General features: G+C 36.8%; 1 protein-coding gene, 1 non-coding gene and 1 pseudogene across 2 annotated transcripts; all 3 read right to left on the reverse strand.

Annotated features, from left to right (window-relative positions):
• Positions 1 to 8,981: 8,981 nt before the first annotated feature.
• On the reverse strand, positions 8,982 to 9,056 carry Trnai-uau (transfer RNA isoleucine (anticodon UAU)). The gene has a single exon. It is a non-coding gene; the product is annotated as a tRNA-Ile (tRNA).
• A 247-nt stretch (positions 9,057 to 9,303) lies between these two features.
• Positions 9,304 to 11,770, reverse strand: LOC124971447 (KATNB1-like protein 1; annotated as a pseudogene).
• A 3,140-nt stretch (positions 11,771 to 14,910) lies between these two features.
• LOC124971999 (mortality factor 4-like protein 1) lies at positions 14,911 to 16,085 on the reverse strand. The gene has a single exon (XM_047536068.1). It carries the CDS (start codon positions 16,057 to 16,059, stop codon positions 15,088 to 15,090), a length of 972 nt encoding a protein of 323 aa, XP_047392024.1. The 5' UTR covers positions 16,060 to 16,085; the 3' UTR covers positions 14,911 to 15,087.
• Between the last annotated feature and the right edge of the window lie 9,305 nt (positions 16,086 to 25,390).

Consider the following 25,390-nt stretch of genomic DNA (forward strand, 5'->3'; position numbering starts at 1 on the left):
TAAAAAATATGTCAGCGTTTACCTCAGTCAGTCTGTATATCAGACACTGGTTGACCCCTTTCCATGAATTCTGCTTTCCTCACAGAAACCCACGAATGTAAATTCTACTTGTATCACCAGTTTACAGATGAGGAATTTGAGACCCTGGGGTTTCCTGTGTTCTTATCATTCCTGAGCACAGTCCTTTGCAGGGGCCTTCCTGATCATCCTCACTCTCCTCCTCCTTGTTACTGGGCTCAGAGTCTGAATCTCCCAGTGGCCCCTGCTCTCTCTGTCCTTAGCCTCTGCCATCTGTCACCTGCCCACATCCCAAAACCCCTCCACTACCCATTCTTGGTGTCTCTGGCCCATGGTAAGGTCAGGTTCCCACCTGAACATCCAGCTAAATCGAAGTTAATTTTCCCTTCATTCAGGGAGACCTAAAGGTAACCTGTGATCCCATGGTAGTTGTGATCCCATGGTGAAGTCTTGGCATCACTAGGCACAGCTCAGCCACAAACTGTCCCACATAATAGTGATACCCACCTTTGCCAGCAGGGGGCACCTCATCACCTAGTCAAAGAAGGCCTCACAGAAGACTGAAGAGGGACGGTCTTTCTTGATTTCACCTGCCCACAGTACTGGAGATTAAAGGTACTTCACCACTGAGTTACATTCCCAGCCCCTTTTAAAAAATAAATTTTACTTTGAGACAGGGTCTCGTTAAGTTGCCCAGGCTGACTTTGAACTTGCAATCCTCCTGCCTCAGCCTCCTTAGTAGCTGGGATTACAGGCATGTAGCACTGTGCCTGGCAGGATTTACTGGGCACGAGAGTCAGTCTTAAGCATTCACTCCTAGTGGGGTCACAGGCCTCTGAGAATGCATGAGCCCCAGGACAGCATGTCCCTTGTAGGCTCCCTTTGCATGTGGAAAGATGGGGGCAGCCAAGGGTAGGTAGGCTGTGCTCCTTCCTCCTGGAAGGCCTGGGTTTTAGTGGGTACTCTTTGGGGTCTTCTACCGATGGCCTTCCTCCTCCTCTTGTTCTTCCTACCAGTGGATCATTTCTATGGATAAAGGAGATTGTCATATTTTCAATCTTCTTATTCTCATTTAGAACTTGTATTATAGGATTTTTTTCCCCATAAGATGCACTGATTCTGTGACCTGGACCATAATCAGGTCAGACTACAGTGTGACCAGTCCTGAGGGGACAAGCGTGGATCAGGAAGACACTTGGGACAATCTGAACAGCGTCTGGGTTTAGGAAAAGACCACAAGCCTCCAACCACATCCTGGGCAGCTGCCAGATCTGCCTCCACCCAGTTCCTTCCAGGGCCTGAATGCTGGGTTTACAAGTGAAGGAGATGACCCAGAAAGTCCCCTCAGGGGAGAAAGCAGAAAATCTCCACATGACTTGAGGGGATATACAACTGTGGGTTAAGGGATTGCCACCCACCGCCTACCCACTGACCTGCCATGCAGCTGCAGACCCCATTCCTGCCCTCCATGGCCTCAGTCTCCTTACCTGCTCAATGGGCATAATTATACTTTCAGCATACAGGGGATGCTCATGAGTGGAGGAGAGGTGAAGCCATAATAAAGCAGATTTGGCCCAAGAGGAAGAGGGTCAAAGTTGGTGGGGAAAGACTGACTTTAGCCAATTCAGGCATCACCCTGGGCTGCCTCCTTGGAAGTGCTCTGGGAAGTCTGGCAGGGTAAAGCTCCAAAGCATGATGGGAACCATGGGTCAAAGAACAGTTGAGGTTCACTCTGTAGGGCTCTGGGTTGACCAGCTGCTGATGTCACTGGCTCCTTCCTGTTTGTTCTCATATGTGGCCACTTGGATCCTGAGATGACTCAGAGAGCTCACTGCCCCATTGGTTACCCAATGGTCCACATACCATTGTTAGAGCTGTGAGCCATCATCACAATGGCCATCAGGGGAATACTTGTGTAATTTACCCAGCAGTGACTCACATATTCTGAGATGATTCTGATGATATGATATTGTCTATTATCATCATTGTTTGTTCAATCATTCTATTGGATATATAGGTAGTGCTCAATTTACTTTTTTACCATTTTAAAACAAGTGATATGTGCATTCTTGCCCATACACGTAAACCTGGTAAAAATATAGCAATATTCACGTAACTTAAACTATTTGTAACAGCAAAGAATGGGAAACTACCGAATTGTACAGAAACAACCTAATTATATATCACCCATTGAAGAGCATTTTGGTTGTTTCCAGATTGGGGCAGTTATTAACAGCTGCCAAAAACATCTGTGTATGTATTTTTGTGTGAAAATGAGTTTTCATTTCTTTAGAAGAAATACCCTACATGTCCAATTGTTCTGACACTATTTGTTGTAAAGACTTTCCTTTCTCCATTGAGAAAGTATATTTTGCTGTAGTAACACTGTAGAATACTACACAGGTACAAGAATGAACATACAGAAGTTGTGTTAAGTGAAAGAAGCCAAATGGAAAAGAGGTCATGCTGTATGTAGGATTCCCTTTACAAATGACTCAAAAGCAAAGAAAACTAGTGTTCAGGTATACATACACCTGTGTCAAAAAATTTTTACAGAAAATGAGGATTCTCACATGCTTGACTGGCAACATTTAAAAAATGTATTTAAAATTACAATACTGTAGAATTGTATTTGAGGAATTATATGAAGTTTAACACATGCAAATATTCAAGTACCCACCATCATAAACAGGATACAGACATCTTCCATCACCCTAAAAATCTCCATCACGCTGCCCTTTCATAATAACACCTTCTCTTCACCCCAAAGTTTTGTAAAACTTCATCACTATAATTTTGTTTTTTTCATGAATGTCATATAAGTGGGATAATATGGCCTGTTATCTTTTTTATTTATTCTTTTTAGATACACATGACAGTAGAGTGTATTTTGACATATATATACATGGAGTATAACTTCCCATTCTTGTGGTTGTTCATGATGTGGAGTTTCACTGGTAGTGTATTCATATATGAACACAGGAAAGTGATGTCCCATTCATTCTACTGTCTTTCCTATTCCTATCTCCCCTCCTTTCCCTTCATTCCCCTTTGTCTAATCTAATGGGCTTCTATTTTTCCCTTCCCCACCCTTATTTTGTGTTAGTATCCTCCTATTAGAGAGAGCATTTGGCCTTTGGTTTTTTGGGATTGGCTTATTTTACTTAGCATGATGGACTCCTATTCCTTCCATTTACTGGAAAATTCCATAATTTCATTTTTTATGGCTGAAAAATATTCCATCACGTATATATACACATTTTCTTTATCCATGCATCTGTTGATGGGCATCTAGGTTGGTTCCATATCTTAGCTATTGTGAATTGAGCTGCTATAGACATTGATGTGGCCACTGTAGTATGCTGATTTTAAGTTCTTTGGTCATATGCTGAAGAATGGGATAAGTGGGTCAAATGGTGGTTCCATTCCAAGTTTTCTGAGGAAACTCAATACTGCTTTCCAGAGTGGTTGCACCACCAATTTGAAGTCTCATCAGCAATGTGTGAGTGTAACTTTCCCCCCACATCCTCACCAATATTTATTGTTACTTGTATAAGCCTGTTATCTTTTTTGGGGGGACAGTTACCAGGGATTGAACCCAGGGGCACTCGACCACTGAGCCACATCCCCATCCCTATTTTGTATTTTACTGAGACGGGGTCTCACTGAGTTGCTTAGGGTCTTGCTAAGTTGCTAAGGCTGGCTTTGAACTCGTGCTCTTCTTGCCTCAGCCTCCTAAGCCTCTGGGATTACAGGCGTGTACCACTGCCCCTGGTCCAGCATGTTATCTTTTGATGCTGACTTTTTTTCACTCAGCATAATTACATTAAGTTTCATCTACACTGTTGAGTGTATCAGTAGTTCATTCTTTTTATTTCATTGCTTGCATGTAACACAGTTTGTTTATCCAATCACCTACTGAAGAACAATCAGGTTGTTTCCAGTTTTTGGCAAGCATTAACAGCTTCCTTAAACATTTGTATATGCATTTTTGTGTGAATATATATTTTCATTTCTTTATCTGAAGTACCCTACATATCAAATTGTTCTAAAACTATTCATTGTGAAGATTTTCCTTTCTCCATTGAACTGCCCACACAAATATGGCCAGTTGATTTTTCATAAAGGTATGTCTCTACCACATTGTTAATACCACACTGTCTTAATTATTGTGTGTCATGGTTTGGATCTTAAATGTCCCCTCATAGCTCATGTGTTGAAGGCTCAGTTCCCAGATGATGGTGCTACTGGGAGGTGGTAGAAACTTTGGGGAGTGGGGCCCAGTGGGAGGAAGTTAGGTCACTGGGGAAGTTTCCTTGAAGAAGTATGGGAACCCCAGGCCCCCTGCATCTACTTCCCAGATGCCATGAGGTGAGTAACTTTACTCCACCACACTCTCCCTACCAAGATGTTCTGCCTCACCACAGGCCCAAAGTGGGAAAACCAGTTGATGTTAGATGGAAACCTCTGGAATCATGAGCCAAAATAAAACTTTTTTCCATTTAAGTTGATTTTCTCAGGTATTTTGTTCCAGGAAAGAAAATCTAACTAACACAATGTAGGTTCAGAGTAATTCCTTTCTTTTTATTTTTTGTGTTACTGAGGATTGAACCCTGGTGTTCACCTATGCTAGGCAAGTGCCCTGACACTGAAGTATATGCCCAGTCTTCTTAAAATTTTATTTTGAGATGAGGTCTCACTAAGTTGCCCAGGCAGGCCTCAACATTTGATTATCCTGCCTCTGCCTTCCTAGTAGCTAGGATTATACATGCAGATTGGAGTAATTTTTTTGTAGCGGTGATTGAACCCAGGGGCACACAAACATTGAGCTGCATCCCCATCCTCTTTAATTTTTTAATTTTTATTTTGAGGCAGGGTCTTGCTGGCCTTGAAATTGTGATCCCCCTGCCTCAGCCTCCTGAGTTACTGGGGTTACAGGCATGGGCCACTGTACCTGGCTTGGAGGAATTCCTAAAATGTGTGTTATTCCTTTGGTTTGTTCATCCTTTCCAAAATTATTTGGACTAGTCTAGTTTCTTTGTCTTTCCATATATATTTTAAATTAGTTGTATATACAAAAAATCCTGGAATTGCATTAAATCTATAGATCCACTTGTGGACTGTTGATATCTTAACTATATTAAGTTTATAAATTCATGAAAATACTGTATACTTTATTTGGGTTCTTTTCTTAAATTTTTTTTTTTTTTAGTTTTTGGTGGACCTTTATTTTATTTATTTATATGCAGTGCTGAGGATTGAACCCAGTGCCTCACACATGCTAGTCAAGCACTCTACCACTGAGCAACAACCCCAGCCCTCCTTTTTATTTCTTTCATCAGCTTTTTATAGTTCTCAGCATACAGATCCTGCACATGATTTGTTAGATTTTTTAAGGAACAATGCAAATAGTATTATATGTGTATTTTAATTTTTTCTAATTGCTCACTGATAGTATATAGAAATATGCTTGATTTTTTGTATGTGTTGAATTTGTAGCCTGCAGAAGTGCTAAACTCACTTGTTAGTTCTAGGAATATTTTTATAGATTCCATGGAATTTTCTATATTCAAAAATATGCCATCTACAAATTGGGGCTCTTTTATTTCTTCCTTCCTAATCCATAAGCCCTTTCTTTCTTTCTTTCTTTTCTTTCTTTCTTTCTTTCTTTCTTTCTTTCTTTCTCTCTCTCTCTCTCTCTCTCTCTCTCTCTCTCTCTCTCTCTCTCTCTCTCTTTCTCTCTCTCTCTCTTTCTTTCTTTGCTTTGTTAAACTGGCTAGAACTTCCAATAAAATATTGAACGACAGGGGTGAGAGTGGACATTCATGTTTCATTCCCGATATCAGGGCAAAAGCATTTAATTTTTCTCTACTAATCATCTTCTAAGGTGTGGGGATTTCTTTGTAGATGCTGTATAACAGGCTATGAGAGTTATTTTTCCCTGGCTTGTTGAGTGTATTTTTAAAATCACGAATTGGTGTTGAAATTTTTCAGATAATTTTTGCATTACTGGATATTATCATGTGGTTAAATTACTTTAGTATGTCAATATGATGCATTGGATTGATTTTTTTTTTTAAATATTGAGTCAATTTTGCACTCCTAGGATGAATTTCACTTGGTCATAGTGTATTATTCTTTATGTGTATTATTGGATTCAATTTGCTAATATTTTAGTGAGGATTTTTTTTTACCTCTACATTACTGAGGGAAATTGGGCCATAGTTTTCTTTTTCCATACTGTCCTTTTTCTAGTTGTGGTATCAGGGTAATGCTGATCTCATACAATGATTTGAGAAGTGTCCTCTTCTTAAAGGTTTGGCACAAAGTTCCAGTGAAATCTTCTAGGCCTGGAAATTTCTTTTTAAAGAAATTAAAATCAGTTTTAGGTTTACAGCTAAATTGAGCAGGAAGTGCAGAGAATTCCTGTTTATCCCTTTCCTCTTACATGCTGAGCTTTCCTCACAACATCCTTCACCAGAGCAGTACATTCGTTTCCATTGATGAACATACACCAACACATCTTTATCACCCTTAGTTTACATTGGGTTTCACTTTTGGTTTTATACATTCTTTGGGTTGGGACAAATGGATAATGACAGGTATCCACCATTATAATATCATACGAATGGTTTTACTTCCATACAAATTCTCTGTGCTCTACCTACTCATCCTTCCCTCCCCTCTAACCCCTGGCAATCACTGAACTTTAATTGTCTTCACAGTTTTGCCTTTTCCAGAATGTTCTATGTATAGTTGGAATCCTACAGTATGTTGTCTTTTTAGACTGGCTTCTTTCACTTAGTAATATGCATTTGAGTATCTTCCATGTTTTTTCATGGCTTGATAGCTCATTTCTCTTTAAATGCTGAATAATATCCCATTATTTGAATGTACCACAGTTTATACAATCACCTGCTAAAATGTATCATGTTTGTTTCCAAATTTTGATAATTGTGTATAAAATGGCTATGAACGTCTGTGTGCAGGTTTTTGGGTGGTCATGAGTTTTCACATCTTTTGGATAGATACAAGGAATACAATTGCTGAATGGTATGGTAAGAGTATGTTTAATTTGATAAGTATGTGCCAAACTCTTCCAAAGTGATTGTACCATTTTGCATTTCCAACAACAATGAATGGGTGTTCCTGTTGCTCCACATCCTCATCAGCATTTGCTGTTGTCACTGTTCTGGATTTTGGCCTTTCTGCTAGGTGTGTAATGGTAGCTCATTCTTATCGCAACTTCTTATTTTTGTTTGTTGATTTTAAAGGGAGTATTTAGTGAACTTACTCAAATGAAATATTTAGTGAATTTACTAAAATGAAGGTAGCTTAATGATATAGGATTGCAAAATATTAGAAATTATACACAACAAAATAAAATGAATATATATTAGTCAACTCCATGGAAATTTCCAGGTAAACATTCATACAAATATATATTCACAATTTTCTTTATATAGAGATAACATATACATATATGACACGAAGATTCTGAAGAAAATTATCAGAAACAATACATGAGGACTGAGGTTGTGGTTCAGTGGTAGAGCACTTGCCTAGCATGTATGGGGCACTGTGTTCAATCCTCAGCACCGCATATAAATATGTAAAAAATAAAGGCATTGTGTCCATCTACAACTAAAATAAATATTTTTAAAAAGAGAAAAAGAAATAATATATGTTAATAGAAGGGAGGAAAGTGGATTAGAGGAAGGGGAATAAGGGAGAAGGGAAGAGGGATAGGAAAGGGAGGAACAACAGAAGGAAATTAACCAAACTATGCCCTATGTATGTATGAACATATCACAATGAATTCCACCTTTGTGTATAACTAATTCATCAAATAAAAAGTAAACCAATAAAAAAAGAAAAAAGATTGCTAAAACTAGAAAAATAAAAAATAAAAAGTCAGAGATATTAAAAATATTTTCAAGGTGTAAAAAGTGTGGAGTATGTTTCAACAACAACATTCTACATGAGCATAAAATCCTGATGTAATTCCATGATTTTATCATGCCCAAAGTATGGTTTTATTTATTTATTTATTTTGAAGTGCTGGGGATCAAAGCCAAGGCTTCGTACATGTTATGGTATGTTTTAATTTTCAAAACAAGTATTGGTATCATAAACATTGGCATATTAATAATTAAGGTGGGCTGGAGTTGTAGCTCAGTGGTAGAGCACTTGCCTAGCATGGGCACTGGATTCGATCCTCAGCACCACATAAAAATAAATGAATAAAATAAAGGTATTGTGCCCACCTACAACTAAAAATTATTAAAATAAAAAAATTAAGGCATTTTGCACATACAATCTCTCACTATGGACAATTTTGTTAAAATATTGATCATTTGCTATGATGTTTTAAACTTACATTCTTTTCAATGTCAGAAAATAGAGGTACATATTTAAGTACTTCTTTTTTTCTTTTGGTACTGGGGTTGAACTCAGGGCTTCTTCACCACTGAGCTATGTCCCCAGATCTTTGCATTTTTTATTTTTGAGACAGGATCTCATTAAGCTGCAGAGGCTGATCTTGAACTTGTGCTCTTCCTGCCTCAGCCTCCTGAGTAGCAGTGATTACAGGTGTGTTCTACCATGCCTGGCTAAGTGTTTTTTTTTTTTAATAAAACATAGTCTTTGAAGAATTAATGATGAGGGGTAAGATATAACTCAGTGGTGGAGCACTTACTTAGTGCGTGTGAGGCCCTGGGTTCCATTCCCAGCACTGCCAAAAATAAAAAAATGAAAGAAAGAAAGCAAGAAAGAAAGAAAGAGAAAGATGATTGGTTTTGTGGTTCCTAGTAATAAGTTATGTCTTATTCTTTTGCATGTCATATATTATATTCTTATGAAGGATGGTATTTAAGACCCAGATGTTCTTACATGGTATTATTAAATGGCCATATAAATCCCAAATGCAGCAAAGATGAACAGTCTTTTTTTTTTTTTTTTTTTGGCTGCTGGGGATTGAACCCAGGGCCTTGTGCTTATAAGGCAAGCACTCTACCAACTGAGCTATCTCCCCAGCCCCAATGAACAGTCTTTAGAGGGCACTTTTACCTCATTGAAATTGAAGTTGCTACTTTTGAATATTTTTCCACTTCAATGTGAAGCCAATCGTTAGATTTTATAGTGGTTTCATCATGTGACTTTTTAAAAGAAAAAAATGGTTTTGACGTCTTCTACATTTCACACTTCTCAAAGAGATCTACTTTTGGAAATCATATAATCCAGGGATAGTTTGAACAACTAAATGCTCTTTAATAGGCAACTCTGTCAATACAATAGATAAGCATCAATAGTCTAAGCTACATGATTAGTATATCCCAGAAACAAAGTAGGATGAGTTTTTTGTTCCCACTACACACTGCATTATTGTTTTAAAATCTGAATATTTCCATAATATATAATTTCTGTTTTCGATGATAGTTCTGACCACTGCATTTTAATTGCTGCTTGAAACCAGTTTAAACCAACTATTATGTATTTTTCAAGTTTGCTTTTAAGTAATGACTTTAGAAGAAGCAACAATTCTACTTAGTAGCCAAGTGAGATATGTTGTTTCTCTTCCTGTGAATTATTGTTAAGCACAACTGCAATATCTTCTAGTTCCACCAAATAAGCTACAACTTCATTTATACTTCTCTTTCTCCAGAAATTTAAAGCTGCAATCTCAAAAATTCTTGATGAATTTAACTTGTGCCATTGTTTCATGGTTCTGAGTAGTTGTGGGGGGAAAACACTCTATTTTGATGATGGGTCTGTGAAGAATCAGTCATTGGACTTAACCAAATATTTTCAATTATGGTGTAATTTTCCAGGAGGTGGCCTGCACAAACTGGTTTATTGTCTTTTTGTGTTTGTTTCTTTTTTGGGGGTACTAGGGATTGAACCCAGTGGTACTAAATACAGAGGCACACCCCCAACCCTTTTAAAAATATTTTATTTAGAGACAGGGTCTCACCAAGTTACAGAGGCTGCCTTTGAACTTGAGATCCTTCTGTCTCAGCCTCATAAGGAGCCAGTGTTACTGAGTGCACAAGAATTACAAACCACCATGCATATTGAGCCAAATTGACAGGGAAAATAAAGGTCCTTTAATGAGCATGACAGGCAATTGGCTGAGAGCAGGCTTAAGCCTCAAAGAACTCCCAGCACCTGAATTTTGGAAGCAGAGAGTTTATAAAGTCAAAAAAACAAAAAACAAAAACCACAAGAAAAACTGAGGCACGTGTAGGTCAGAAAGACCCTATTGAGACAGATATTTTGATTACTTGAGAGAATTGTTTTGAGTATACATTTCAGAGTCATTTTGTTATACATCAGGGTCATAGTCAGGAATGTAAGAAGGTCCTACTGTACTGTCAACATAGATATAGCTGTTTTCTGAAAAGAAAACATTTTAAGTAAGCATAACATGGAGTCAGGTCAGAACCAAATGTCGTTACTTTGTTTCTTTTCCATTTCACTGGGATTACAGGCATGCATTACCACACCCAGATCCCTCTCTCCCACTTTTTTTTTAACTCCCCCGCTTTTTTTTTAATATTTGAGACCAGGTCTCAATAAGTTTACAGTCTTGCTAATTAAATGAGACTGGTCTCAAACTCACAATCCTCCTGCTTCAGCCTCTTGAGCTGCTGGGATTACAGGTGTGAGCCACTGCACCCATTTTATTGTCTATATTTTCCATGTCACATCCCCCACTTTTGGGGCACTTACCCTCAACCCTAACAAGGATTTGGGGATGATGAACTTGCTTTTAGTGATGGATCACCTTATATGGATTTTGTTTGTTTGTTTTTTACTGTACTGGGGATTGAACCCAGGATCTTGTGCATACCAGGTAAGTGCTCTACCACTGAGCCACATCCACAGCCTTTTCCTTATGTAGTTTATCTGGGCTCTTCCCAGCTAGTCCAAATGTTCTATGTACATTCACATCCAACTGTTTTGGAGGTGTTTTAAAATTTCCTTCAGGCTGGGCACAGTGGTGCACACCTGTAATCCCAGTGGTTTGAGGAGGCTCATGAGTTCAAAGCCAGCCTCAGGAAATGTGAGGTGCTAAGCAACTCAGTGAGACCCTGTCTCTAAATAAAATACAAAATAGAACTGGGGCTGTGAATCAGTGGTCGAGTGCCCCTGAGTTCAATCCCTGGTACCTTTCCCCCAAATTTCCTTCATGTTCCTTTTAGTGAAATTAGGGATTCTTTTTCTAAGAAGATCAATGGAGAAGAGATGTTTCTAGAGAAGGATCCGAGTTCCCAGAGGGGAGGGGGAATTTAACTCAGGACTACCAGAGTTCTTGGCATAAGTTACCAAAAAGAATTTCAGCATGAGCAGGACAAAGGCATAGACAGAGGTTTATTTAGGAAGGTAGAGCCACATTCAAGGGAGAATTCAGGTTCTCTCAAGAGTGAGAAGCACCCCCCCCTTGGGTTGGGGGTCCAGTATTTATAGAAGGGCTGTATCAGGGACCAGACTGGAGGTGGAGCCACCTTGGAGCTGCGCAATTTCAAGTTAATTTTCCCTATGCTTGCGTATTTCCCTTATTTTATGAGGGCATGGGCCAAGGGCCTGTTGCTCAAGATTTACAACTGTGCTTTCTGCATCTCAATGACTCATGGATATTTCCTTTAAGACTCAATGTTTCTCTCTTTATCCTAAATCCCTATTTCAGAATGATCCTCAATATTGCAAAAGTTCTGTTTTTTCAGATGCCATAATCTCTTAAATACCTCATGGTATTATGACACTTTAGCCCAGCCATATCACTGATGAATTGCACCCAGCAGCCTAGAGTGTCCCTTGGGTCCCAGGCTGGGCTCCACTCAGAGCCATTCAAATGCAGCCCCACTCTGCAACTTGTTATTTTGAAAGATTTTCCAGTATGAATTCATTTTTTGTGTGTGTGTTGTAGGACCTCATGCATGCTAGGCAAGTGCTCTGTGACTGAGTCACATTCCCTGCCCATATTAATCCTTTTTTCTGTTTTTAATTCTCATTGATTTCTGCTCCAATATTTATTGTTTCTTCCTGTCTGCTTGCTTTGGTTTTATATCGCTATTTATTTATTTAGGTTCTGAAGGTGGAAGCTTTCTTTATTGATTTTTTTCACAGTGCTGGGAACCTTATGCAAAGTAGGCAAACACTCTACCACTGAGCTACACTTTATTCTTGTCTAATGCAAACATTTGATGCTATAAACTTCCCTCTTGATTTAACAGCAGCCTGAAAAATTTGGTATGTTGTTATTTTAATTTTTATTCTATTCAAAGTATTTTGTGGTGCTGTGGGTGGAACCCAGGACCTTACACATGCTCTACCACTGAGCTACACCCCCAAATATATTTATTTTATTTTGAGGCAGGGTCTTGCTAAATTGCCCAGGTTCATCTCAAACTTGCAATCCTCCTGCCTTAGCCTTCTGAGTAGCTGGGATTTCAGAGATGTGCCACCACGTACACCTCTTCAGAATATGTTGTAATCATCCCTGAGATTATCTCTTTGACCTATGGATTACTTAGAAGTTTATTATTTAGCTGGCTGCAGTGATGCATGTCTGTAATCCCAGTGACTTGGGAGGTAGAGGTAGGAGAATCTCAAGTTCAAAACCAGCTTCAACAACTTAGTGAGGCCCTGTCTCAAAATAAAAAGGGCTGGGGATATGGTTCAGTGGTAAAGCACCCCTGGGTTCAATCCCTTATACTCCCCCCCAAAAAAAATCCCCAAAGTGTATTTTTTTTTTGTGGTGCTGGGGATCGAACCCAGGGCCTTAATGCTTGCAAGGCAAGCACTCTACTGACTGAGCTATCTCCCCAGCCCACCCAAAAGTGTGTTTTTTAATCACCAAGTGTTTGAGATTTTTCTGTTAATGTTCTCTTATTGATTTCTAGTTTACTTCTATCATGTTCAAAAAGCATTGTCTGTATGATTTCAATTATTTTACATTTGTTAAGATTTGTTTTACATCCCAGAATATGGCCTATCTTGGTAAAATGTCAATATGCAATTGAAATGAATATTTATTTTGCTCTCGTTTTGTTGAAGATTCTTTACAAGTTAATGAAACCCTGTTGGTAGATGCTGTTGTTCAGTACTTCTCAATTTTATTGATTTTCCCCCCACTAGTTTTACATATTTCTGTTTTTGAAATTTATTTTTTGATACTGGGGACTGAACCTAGGTTCTTAGCGCATGCTAGGCAAGCGCTTTACCACTGAGCTCCACCCCCAGCCCTAGTCTCCAACTACAATTGTAGACCTACAATTGTACAATCTATAATCGTAGATTCATTTCTTTATTTTTTCAGTTTTGTCTGCTTTTATGTATTTGGAAGCTCTGTTGTTTAGTGCTCTATTTAAAAGAGTTATAATAGCAGGCCTGAGATGGCCATCCTTAGAAAGGCTTGCAAGTTTAGTCTTTGTCTGGAGTCAGTGAACTTGAATGTCAAAAAGGTTCCTATCAATTCCTACCTGATATGGGTAGCTTATTCTGCCTAAACTGCTTGTACATTCAAGTGTATGTTTTGTACTGAACACTTACTTTCCTTCTATGAATCTGGAACCTTGATATGTAGTAGGCTGAGATTGATTTTGTATTTGTATTAAAATCTTTGGCACTGAGACTTTAATAAGCTGTCCTGGTAGGACAGCACTTCACACAGGTCACGATTCATTGCTGGAGGAATGAATTGTATGTCTCCACTGGGAAAGGAGGACTCTTAGAAGTTTGCACTGATTTCCTCTGGACTTCACCCATGCACTTTTTCCCTTTGATAATTCTACTTAGTAACCTTAAACTGTAATAAATCCCAGGCATCAGTTCAACTGTATGTTGAGTTCTGTGAATATGTGAATATAGTTCAACTTTATGTGAGTTCAGTGCATAATTGAAGCTGGCTGAGTTGGTCATGGGGAATTCCAGCACAAGTGCGCACATATTATAATATATATAATTATATATTCCTGGTGAAGTTTTAATTTTTTATCAGTGTGTAATGTTTGACTTCATCCCTGCTAATTTTTCGTTCTGTAATCTAATATTTCAGATATTAATAGTTTGAAATTATCTTATTAATGTTTACCTGTTATATCATTTCCCTCTTTGTATTTTAACATAACTTTATCATTATATTTGGAATTTCTTTTTTGTTTTTATTGTTCTTTTTTTTAATTACACATGACATTGGGATTAATTTTGACAAAATTATAAAGGCATGGAATATTATTTGCTCTAATTCAAACATATAGCATATATTGAATTTTTTCCTTCTTTAAAAAATGATTCTTATAATCTTTGATTTTTAATTGGTATCTTTAAACTATTTGCATTTAAGATTTGGATTTTTATGTACTATTTTATTATTTATTTTGTTTTTCTCTTTTTTTTTAAATTTAAAGAAAAAATTTATTGAAGATTTGAAAAACAATTCCTAAAAGATTGACTTTTCCAGAAAACTGTAGCTACACAATGCATTGCGTCTATCATGTTAAAACGTGCATAAGACACAAATACAAAAACCATGAAACAAGCCACCATTCTTCAATAATTTGAGCAAAGATATAATGTCTAAGGAACAACATGGATGACTTGTGAAGGATGGCCTCTTTACTTTAAGCACCGTTAAAAAAAAAAAAAAGGAGCACAAATGGATGAATGTGTTCAGTTATATACACTGAATTGAACCTTTGGCACTAGGAATCAGAGCATTTTGTCATATAGCATTAACACATATTATAAAAGTGCGTAGTGTCAAAGGAATAGAACCACCAGCATTCAAAAGCAGCTTTGTCAACTAGACAAACACTCTACAGCATGTCTTTCTGTTATCCATCATTGAATACACTGGTAGCAACTTTGAAATGAAATATTAAAAGAAAGGAAAGGAAAAGGGAGCAGTGACCCCTTTTATTTTCTCTGTTTAAATTCAAACAGAAAACAAACATCAATTCTGTTATACACTAACATCTTCAAAGTACATCATTTGTACAAGAGAAGGACTAAGAACAAAAATGTGTTTACAGAGATCCAAACACAAGTGAGCAAACAGTGCCCTCCTCACACTGCTTTCCGATGGTATTCAGGAGGGGCCACTTCATAATCGCTGGCACTAAACAAAGTTGCAGAGTTCTTTGCCAGGTATTTGAGGAAATCGTGAAGATAATTCAGTAATAAAGCAAGGCTCTTCTCATCCAGAGGAGTATAGGCCAACATTGCTCCAATTCGCACAAATAATCTCAGTAGATGTGGTGCTCCATACACCTGGGACATGGGTGCATCAGGATGATCTGCAAGGATTTCAGCATACTGTGGTCTCTCAAATTTGTAGAGCAGTTGAGTACCCAACATTACGTTGAAGTATTCTTTTATTCCTGCCACAACTTCATTAACGGCATACTCCTTATTATCTGTGTTTCCTCGAGATTTCTTGTAATTTGCATAATCCTCTAGAATAGAATCCACATTCTTCTTGGCAGGAAGATAAAACAGCTGTTTTTGTCTGGTAATTAAGTCCCAGTCATCAACAAGCCATGGTTTTAGTTCTTCAGGAATCTTTACTTTAACTTCAACTCTGTTCATAAATGTTTCTTCATTTTCAACAGTAGGATCTACCCGGGCCCTTTTCTTCCGGGGAGGCTGAGGTGTCTCACTGGTACTGCCACCATCTCCATTTCCAGGTGTTTTCTGTTTGTTCTTTTTTGTTTTCACTTCAACATTTTTCTGTTGCAGACCAGATGTCTTCTTTCCTGGAGCAGCCCCTCTCATCTTCCCCTCTGCATACTGCTCCTGATTGGCTTTTTGGAGTTCTCGCTGTTTCTGCAGATTGGTGTCCACGTACTTGAGTACTCTGCTCTCTGGAACCCATTCATCCCAATTTTTATTCCAACCACTGTAATGTATAAAGTATTTCACTTGTTTGTCCTTTATGGCAACTTTAACACACTTTGCTTCATAAAGGAGAGGCCCATGAAAGCACAGTACTCGCTCACCCTCCTGGAATCTCGGCTTCGGGTCCTGCTTGGGCGCCATTTATAAGTGATTCGCCGCCTCCTCCTTCTCCCACCACCCCGACTACCGCCCCCTACTCTCTACCCCACCCAACTTCGCGTCAGACGCGCCGTCAGGCACTTTTTCTCTGTTTTTTAAAAATTTTTTCTCTGCTATTTTGCTTTTCTTTGGGGATTTGAACATTTTTGGTATTCCTTTAAAATTTATCTATTGTGTTTCAACTGTATTTTTGTCTATTTTAATATGATTCTTTAGGAATTAGAATACATAATTAATTCTTCATAGTCTATTTAGAATCAATATTTCACTATTTTATTTATTTAAAAAATAGTTGTAGATGGATACAATACCTTTATTTTATTTATTCATTTTCATTGTGGTGCTGAGATTTGAACCCAGTAACTCACACATGCTAGGCAAGTGCTCTACCACTGAGCCATGTCCCCCACCCCATTTTACCTTTTTTATTTTTTGCCGAGCCGGGGATTAGAACCCAGGGCCTTGTGCTTGTGAGGCAAGCACTCTACCAACTGAGCTATCTCCCCAGCCTCCCCACCATTTTACCATTGTAGAGTTTTTTTTTTCCTCCCCTCTGAGGGGCCAGGATTCGAACTGGCCCTTGCGCTTGCTAGGGAGCAGTCTCCAAAAACGAGCTGTTTCTTCAGCTCCCATTTTATCATTTTAAATGGAATGTAGAAATCTTATCACCACATAGTTCCCTTTAGTATACACGCTTTATATTATAGTTATTGTATATGTCTCAATACATTGAAACTCCATCAGACAATGTTTAAAGTTTTGTTTTCAATCCTCAGATATGTTTTAATTAATTAAAAAGAACAATAGTCTATTCTATTTGGCTAAATATCTATTATTTATATTTCTCTTCCTTAATTCCTGCTTTTACAAATTTCCTCCTTGTATTTTCCTTTTGTCTGAAGAATTTCCATTGTAATCCTTTTGGGTTCATTTCTGACACATTCTCTTTGTTTTTCTTCATCTATGAATATCTTATTGATACCTTCATTCCTGAAGTATATTTTGATTTAGAATTCTGGATTGAAAGTTTTTTTTTCTTTCAGCACTTTGAAAATATTGAGACATTTCTTACCAGCCTCAGTGGTTTCTGATGGGAATTCTGCAGCCATTTGATCCTTTTTCTCTACATGCTTTCAAGGTATTTATTTACTTTTTAAAGATGTTGATGGTCCTTTATTTTATTCATTTATTTATATGTGGTGCTGAAAATTGAACCCAGCACCTCACACATGCTAGGCAAGTGCTCTACCACTGAGCCACAACCCCAACTCCAGGATATTTATTTTTAATCTCTAGTTTTCAGCAGTTTGATTACAGCATGCCTAGGCATGAATTTCTTGGGTTCTGTCCCGTTTGGAGTTTGTTGAGCTTCTTAAATATATGTTTACATCTTTTACCCATTTTGTGAAGTTTTTAGCAATTATCACTTCAAATATGTCTGTGTGTGTGTGTGTGTGTGTGTGTGTGTAAATTTCAATCACCATACTTCCACTTCCACTTCTTCTTAAAGGATTCTGATGATACAAGTGACCGATGTTTTAGTATTTTCTCACAGACTGTTGAAGTTCTATTCACTTTCTTTTCAATATCTTTCTCTAAGTTGTTTGGACTGAATAATTTCTATTGATCTGTCTTTAAAGTTCATGAACTATTTTCTCATTTCCATTCTATTATTGAACCTATCCAGTGAAAATTTTATTTGGTTATTTTACTTTTCACTTCTAAAGTTTCCATTTTTTCTTTTTAAATGATTATTCTCTTTTTCATGATAATATTTTCTGCTTTTACATTTGTTTCTAAAGTCTTCCCCTGTGTGGTTGTGCTGGGAAGGCTGATGCAGGAGGATCACAGGTTTGAAGCCAGCCTCAGCAACTTAGCTAGGCACTAAACCACTTAGTGAGACTCTGTCTGAAAATTAAAAAATAATAATAATAAAGTTTGGGGATATGGCTCAGTGATTAACCATTTGGTTCAATCACTAGTACCAAAACAAAAACAAAAACAAAAACACATTTTAAAAATAGCACCTTTAAAGAGTTTGTCAGATAAACTCAACATTTTGGACTTCTTTACATTGATGTCTGTGCATTATTTTTTCCCATTTGATTTGTACCATTTTAGTGGTACTTTGTATTGTGAGTAATTTTAAATTATAGGATAGACATTTTGAATATTTGGTAATGAGACTCTTGATACAGTGTAAATCCTTTGGAATATGTTGCAATTTCTGTTTTGGCAGGCAGTTTACTTCTCATGACAGGTAGCTACCATGGCCCATGTCCTTGTGGTGAAACTGGGGTGAAGGAGAAAATTGAACCTTGTAGTTCAGGGGATCATTGGAAGACAAGGTGCATTATGAGTGGGGACACTATTTGAAACATTTGAGTCCAAGAATCATATGGAACCACAAACAGGGGAGAGATTCTGGGGTACTCAGTGGATACTTGGGTGTAGAGGTGTAGGAGGAGCCTCAGTCAGCCAGGAAGGGGCAGGCTGACAGCAAGCCTTCCCTTGGCCAATGCACACCATGTGGTGAGTGCAGAGCTGTGAGTTGGGTTCCTACTGCCTTAACCATTTCACCGGACAGAACTTGGTAGGTCCACAGATCAGTCCTCCCACCGGTTTAAGTGTGAGTGTGAGGAGGAGCCAGCAGGCTTCTGTGAGTTCACAGTATGTTCTGTGTTCTGGAAGTTGGAAGAATCTCGAGGTCGTCACCCTTTTACTTGCAGGTGGTACAGTTGCCTTGTGCCTTGTTGTGGTGGCAGGGAGAGGAAAAGGGAGGAAGGTGGGCAAAGGAGGGGAGGGTGTCAGATGGAAACTGGGCAAGTGTTGGGGGTGTGTTTGGAAATATTTGATTCTTGGGGGGCTCCTGGAACAGCCCACAGAGGGCAGATTACTGACTCCTCAGTGGGGACCTGGACAGGGAGCATCGAGGAAATGGCCTGGAAATTGGGGACACTATGAGGTTGTGACCACATTGCCATCCCCAAGATTTGTAGAGTACCTAGTGAGGGGCATGCCCATTGCTCCATATTGCTACATTTTACCTCTCCTGTGGATGGTACTAGTCAATTTAGAGGGTATGGGAAGGAATGAGGGAGGGTATACATTCCAGCAAAACTTTATTTTAGGGGACAAATACGCCTAGTTAGTGGGAGTGTGACAAAAGCAGAAGTCACTTGAGTTTTAATTCTCCAGTGGTATTTTCGAAGTGCCTTGATGATGGGGAATCTGACTGTGCAACTAGTCCTCATCTTTTATCTTTTGCCCTGTAAGATGATTTCTTTTGTCAGCTTGGCTATGACATGAGGAGTTGTCTTTTTAAGCTGCCAGATATGCTATAATTGGAAAGCATGTGTACTTAAAATTACCCTGAGAATTATTTGAAAATATTTTCACTATTGAAAACAATTATATGTCACTATTTGTTGGTGGAAGTGGTCAAAGCTATAGTTATCCTCTTAGATGTGTTTTTCAAATCACATTATTCTGCTTTCAGTGTGAAAGATGAACAAGCAAGTAAGATCCACATCTAAATCTAGAGGATGAAGTGATGAACAAGAATCTTCTCAGCCTGTTGAGTTTGTGGTTGTGAGTGCTTTAATGTTTGATGTTTTCTATCAGCAGAAATATATTTGTGTGATAAAGTTTTTGAACTAGTAGTATAGATACAACAGAGGTCTTCCATGATGATAAAAATGATAGTGGAATCTTATGATAGAAACATTGATGCAGGAGAATTATATTCTGGTTTTGCCTGGATTGATGGTCTTATGGCTCCCTGATTTTGCCTATGACTTTCTTCTTGTGTTTGTTGATAACAGATTGCAAAAGTACATCTCAGCATAAATCAAAATAGCTTTCAAAGTCCTTGTAGGTAATATTTGTTAGGTTAACCTGACTGTAGGAAGAGTAACTTTATTAAGAAATATATAGAATAATGTGGTGGAAATGTCTTTCAACTCACTTGTAATCAGAAATATCTATGTATTCTGTATATTTATATTATTGACATGTATTAATAACTAAACTTTTTAAACACACAGCCCTAGGCCCAGCAGCCCAGTGATGAACAACTTCAACAAAAGGAAACACCAAAGGAAAGTTAGAATGACATACCTGGTCAGGAGAGAGAAGATGAAGGAGAACCTGTGGTAGAAGGTGAAGGCAAGGGAAAGGATGCTTATTGGGGGTGTTTGCGTGTCTATACGTGTATGTGCCTCATGCACATACCAGAAGTGGAGGGAAAGAAAACAGTAGAAACAATGCCTCAAATTGACTGCAACAGTATATAGGATATAGGATATTGTTTGCAGCTTAGTTTAGGGAAATCCCTCACTGTGATAAAAATTTTTCCGTTTTATAAATGAGAGAACTGAAGCCCAGGGATTGTGTTTTATCAAATAACACTTGACTTGTGAATACTAAATATGTTTTTGTTCCAAAGCTTGTATTTTCCTATCATCCATGTTATAAAAAATAAAGGTTAATGGGCCAAGTGTAGTGGTGAATGCCTGTAATCCCTGCTACTGGGTGGTTGAGGCAGGAGGATCACAGGTTTGATGCCAGTCTGGGCAATTTAGTGAGATCCTGTTCTGTTGTTTTTTGTAAGGTGAATAGTTTGAAGTGCTCTAAGCTCAAATGTTGGTACCGTAAAGTACCTCAGTACTAGCCCAACTGTAGACCTTCAATGGAGGAGGAGCAATTCCAGAAATGAGTCAATGGATGATGACCACCATTTCTTTTGATTGATATTTTTATATGATAAGTTTGATAAAGGCTGGGTAATTTTACATACTGAAGTAGCAGTATCAGGCATACAGGTATATGATTTAGTATGTTTTGTAAAAATTTTTTAGTTGTGGATGGACACAGTACCTTTATTTTATGTATTTATGTGGTGCTGAGGATCGAACCCAGTGCCTCACACATGCTAGGCAAGTGCTCTACCACTGAGCTACACCCCCAGTGCTAGTATGGTTTTTTAAGTGGCTTTTAAGATGTTTCTTTTGATTGATATTTTTATACATTAAGTTTGATAAAGCCTTAGTAATTTAACATACTGAATTAGCAGTATCAGGTATATGGTTTTGTATGATTTTTAAAGTGGCTTTTAAGATGTGGTCAAATTCTTTTTATGGTTAGAAGAATTAAAAAAATAATTCTCTTCATTAACATGAGACAGAAATGATTTCTTCCAGATTTAGTATTTTGAAGTAAAACATTTACATTCAAGTCATAGATTATTCTAGTGATTTACTGTTAAATGTGTTTAGGCTTTGATTAACAACAATACCCATTAATTTCTTTCTACCTGCCCCTTTATCACCAGTGTTAGACAACATATTATCTGTGGTTCACAAATAATTATGTTGTTATTTTAGGTACTTTGTTTTTCATGGAATTCATTTCTGGAATATTATATTTAGGACCTTTGGATCTAAATATAATTTTAGTGTATTTTAATAAAGTAAGTTTTTCTTTACCTCAATAGGTAATAATGTCATAACTATAATTTTTTTTTAGTTTCTTAAATCCATTCAGCTAATTCTTCAGAAAATGGCATTTTACTTGTATTTGAAATTCTACCCATGGTGTAGAATTCAGATTTCCTAAATAGTTGATACACACTTCTTTTAGTTCACTGTTGTAAAAAAAATAGATATTATAACTGTTTTGTGGATTACCTTTAGATTGTTATTTAAAAGGAAAGCAAACAGGAAAACAAATGTGTGAATTCATTCCTAATTGCTTCCAACATTGCAAAATAACTCCTTCCTGAACTGTACACTTGAAACAGTTTAAGATGGTAACTTTTATGTGTGATTTTTTTTACCACAATTAAAAAAATCTTCTTGAAGCCCAGCATAGTTGTCATATATACTTTTTTTAACTTTTTATTTTCAATGAAATAAAATTTACAGAAAAGTCAAGAATAATATAATTAAAAGCATAATTAACTCATATGCTTCTCACCTAGATTCACCAACTGCTAGTTTTTGCCATGATTGTTTCAAATTGTCTTCCCTCCCTTCCACACCTCCCCAACACACACATGGACACATATACATTTATTGATACCATGTTTATTATTATTAATATTGAATTATTTAGATAAATTTTTGGGTATTATGACCCTTTACTCTAACTACATCAATATATAGCTCCTCAGAATAAAGAAAAAGTCATTCTCCTAGATAACTACTGTACTGTGATCAAAATCAGGAAATATAACAGTTGAGAAACATAACAGTTGAGAAAATGTATTCATTTAATATATGGCATATAATTTTCCCTGTTTGTCAATAGTTTCTTTCATAGAATTCTTTTTTTTTTCCTAATCCATAGTCTAGCCTAGGGTATACATCAAATATAATTGTCACATCTGTTTAGTCTCCTTTAATCTGGAATTGGTTTTAATTTTGCTTTGTCATTCATAACACTGGCATATTTTGAAGAGAAGGGACCAGTAGGTTTGCAAAGTTTTCATCATCAGTTTGAGCTTTGTCATGTGTTTTTTTAGCATAACTTTTTTCACTCAGTTTTTCTTGGTGCCTGATCATGCCGTGTAACATGCTAGGTGCTGGAGTTCTAAGACTACTAGTGAGAGACAGGATTTCAGCTTTGAGCCAGAGAGACTCAAATCCCTGATTTAATGTGATAAGGACAATCACAAATATAATAATAGATAAGCAAAAGGGGTAACAAAGTTGTTGGAGGGTAATCTTGGGAAAGGAAGAGGGTAATATTTGAAAAACCCTGCTTTCTTGTTTTCTGCTGATAGACTCCTGAAATTAGTGTTTAGAATTCTTATTAAATGTGTATTTATTATCACACTAGTATAAGGTTTTTATTTGATTAAGTCTGAGGGCATGAATATTATCATTTTCTGATTCATATTTCATATTTTACTACTTAAATTTATAACCTTTTTATTTGTAAGAGCATGAGTTAGAGGGAGATCTCCAGGAACTAGATCAGCTGAATTCTGGACATGAGTGTGGAGATGGGCCAAATGTCAAGAGGAAGTGACTGCATAGTGTAGACCATGCTAAAATGTCCAGGGCAGGTAGGTTATCCATTAAGCTTACAAATGGTAGGTCATCTTTTCCACAGTATTATATTTTTAATAATATAGAGGTAATGTTACTGCTACTTAATAGCAGCATTCTCAAATAAAGATTATTCAAAATGTGTTCAGACCCCAATGCATGACTTAAAGACTTGTCAGATACAGATATAAATTAGGTCAAAGCCATATTGAATTACAAAATATGAAAGCATTTTCTTACTTTTGAATATAAGTTCTTAAACTAAGAGTTAATAGTTTTCAGATACTTATATAGAGGTCTGCTTTTAACAAGTACACAAATAACCTTTGTAACACACATCGGCTTGTGTAAAATATGCTGAATTACTGAATCAGGTTCTAATACCAGGTCTTACATAATTTGTGAGATTCTTGATGAATCCTGTAACTTCTAAACTCATCTTTACTCTTATAAAAATGGTTCTAATCAGAGATTTTAAAATACTTTTCAGTTCTGATGTTTTTCATCTTCTGGTTCTGTCAAATAGACTACATAGGATATAGTGAACATATACTTTGCATGAGTTATTTATTATAAATCAGACTCTGGCCTGAGTCAATTTACAACATCTGAGTTGAGATTTTATTATTACTAAGCAAATGAGCAAACACTGTGCTTGATGTTAGTTTGTTTTGCATGAAGACCGGAATGCTTGGTCTTAGATTCTGTCAAATTCTGAATGACATGATTTTTAGAGAATAATTGCTTTTTAAATCCTCCCTCCAATGAATGCTGGAAGGAAAGAATAATAAATTGGCAATAGATGGTCCAATTTCTACTTCCCATGACTGATGAAGTAGCAAGAGGACAATACAGATCATTGATGCTCAAGGTGGGTGTGAGTAAAATGCTTGTGCTAAGCACACTCCCTGCTCCACTGTCAGTCTTCATGGGCTTCTGTTTCTAGTAAGATAGCAGACATTATTTGAAAGCATCACCTTAACCATAAATGTTACATATTACTTGTTTCTACCTTGAGATAACAGTTGATAGGACTTGAAATTTAAAGACCACAACATAGTACTTCCTGAACAATTAATCTAAGTATGTTTTATATATGTGTTTTCCAAATTGCTGAACATTAATTACAATATATTTTTGATCTAATGAAGCACTTGATGTTTGGGAACAAAGTACCTTCTAAATGTTTTTCCTTTGCACGGCTAACCTATTCCAGTAGACAATTTACATTAGTAGATGGTTCTTAGACTGCTTCCAGGACCTTATTGAACACAGCTAAAAATGCACTTGTAGGAAAATCACTTAAATGTATATGTTATTAAAAAGGAAAAAATGATAAATTACATGAGAATCTAATATAAAATAATTTTATAAAGCAAGAAAAAAAAGCCTAAGGGAAAAGGAAAGAAGTGAATAATAACATAAATATGAATCATTAGGGAACAGAGGAGAAGCAATTCAACTAATACATACTTCATAGAGATTGTTCTTTTAAGAAATAATCTGAAAAGAGGATCCACTAATTTATACAATCTTGAAGAAAATAGACAAAACCGGATTGTTCCCAGTAAGAAACATGAGTAGAGACTAACAGATACTGAGTGTATTATGTGTTATATAATTATTTACATGTCTGTATATTGGGCTTTCCAGATTTTCTTCTCCTTTCTTTCAATCTCCACCTTCCTTCCTTTTTTGACTCTTGAGAAACTGTATCTCCTTCACATTTTGATGATAGTAACGACTTCAAGCTAGTGTGAATGTATATTTCACTATAGAAACAAAAACTTTTTGTTGTTTTTAGATATACAAGACAGTAGAGTATATTTTCACCTATTATACATACATGGGGTGTAATCCATTACAATTTTGATCCCATTCTTGTGGTTGTACAAACATGTAAAGAAGTCCCATTCATAATTAAAATTAGGTGTACTGGTAAGAATGTGAACAAAGACAGTCCTACTTAAAACAGACATATAAGAGCTAAACTAGTCTCCAAATAATTGTTGCATCTTTCCATAATAAAGAAAATAAATGCAATACTGGATTTACTGTTTGCTTCAATTAAGCATTTCCAAGTATGATGTTACTGGTTTAGATATTGTTCTATTCAGAATAAAATATCAAATAAAACATTTAAGTGACACTTTCAAATAGTTTTCTTGCATCTCTTAGGTTTTATTGTCTGTTGTTTGGTTGTTTTCTTTTTACTTAAAGTATGTACAGTTTTTATTTTCTACTTAAAACTACGTTTAAAT

Source organism: Sciurus carolinensis, chromosome X (genome assembly GCF_902686445.1).
Source record: "Sciurus carolinensis chromosome X, mSciCar1.2, whole genome shotgun sequence".
Lineage (NCBI taxonomy): Eukaryota > Metazoa > Chordata > Mammalia > Rodentia > Sciuridae > Sciurus > Sciurus carolinensis.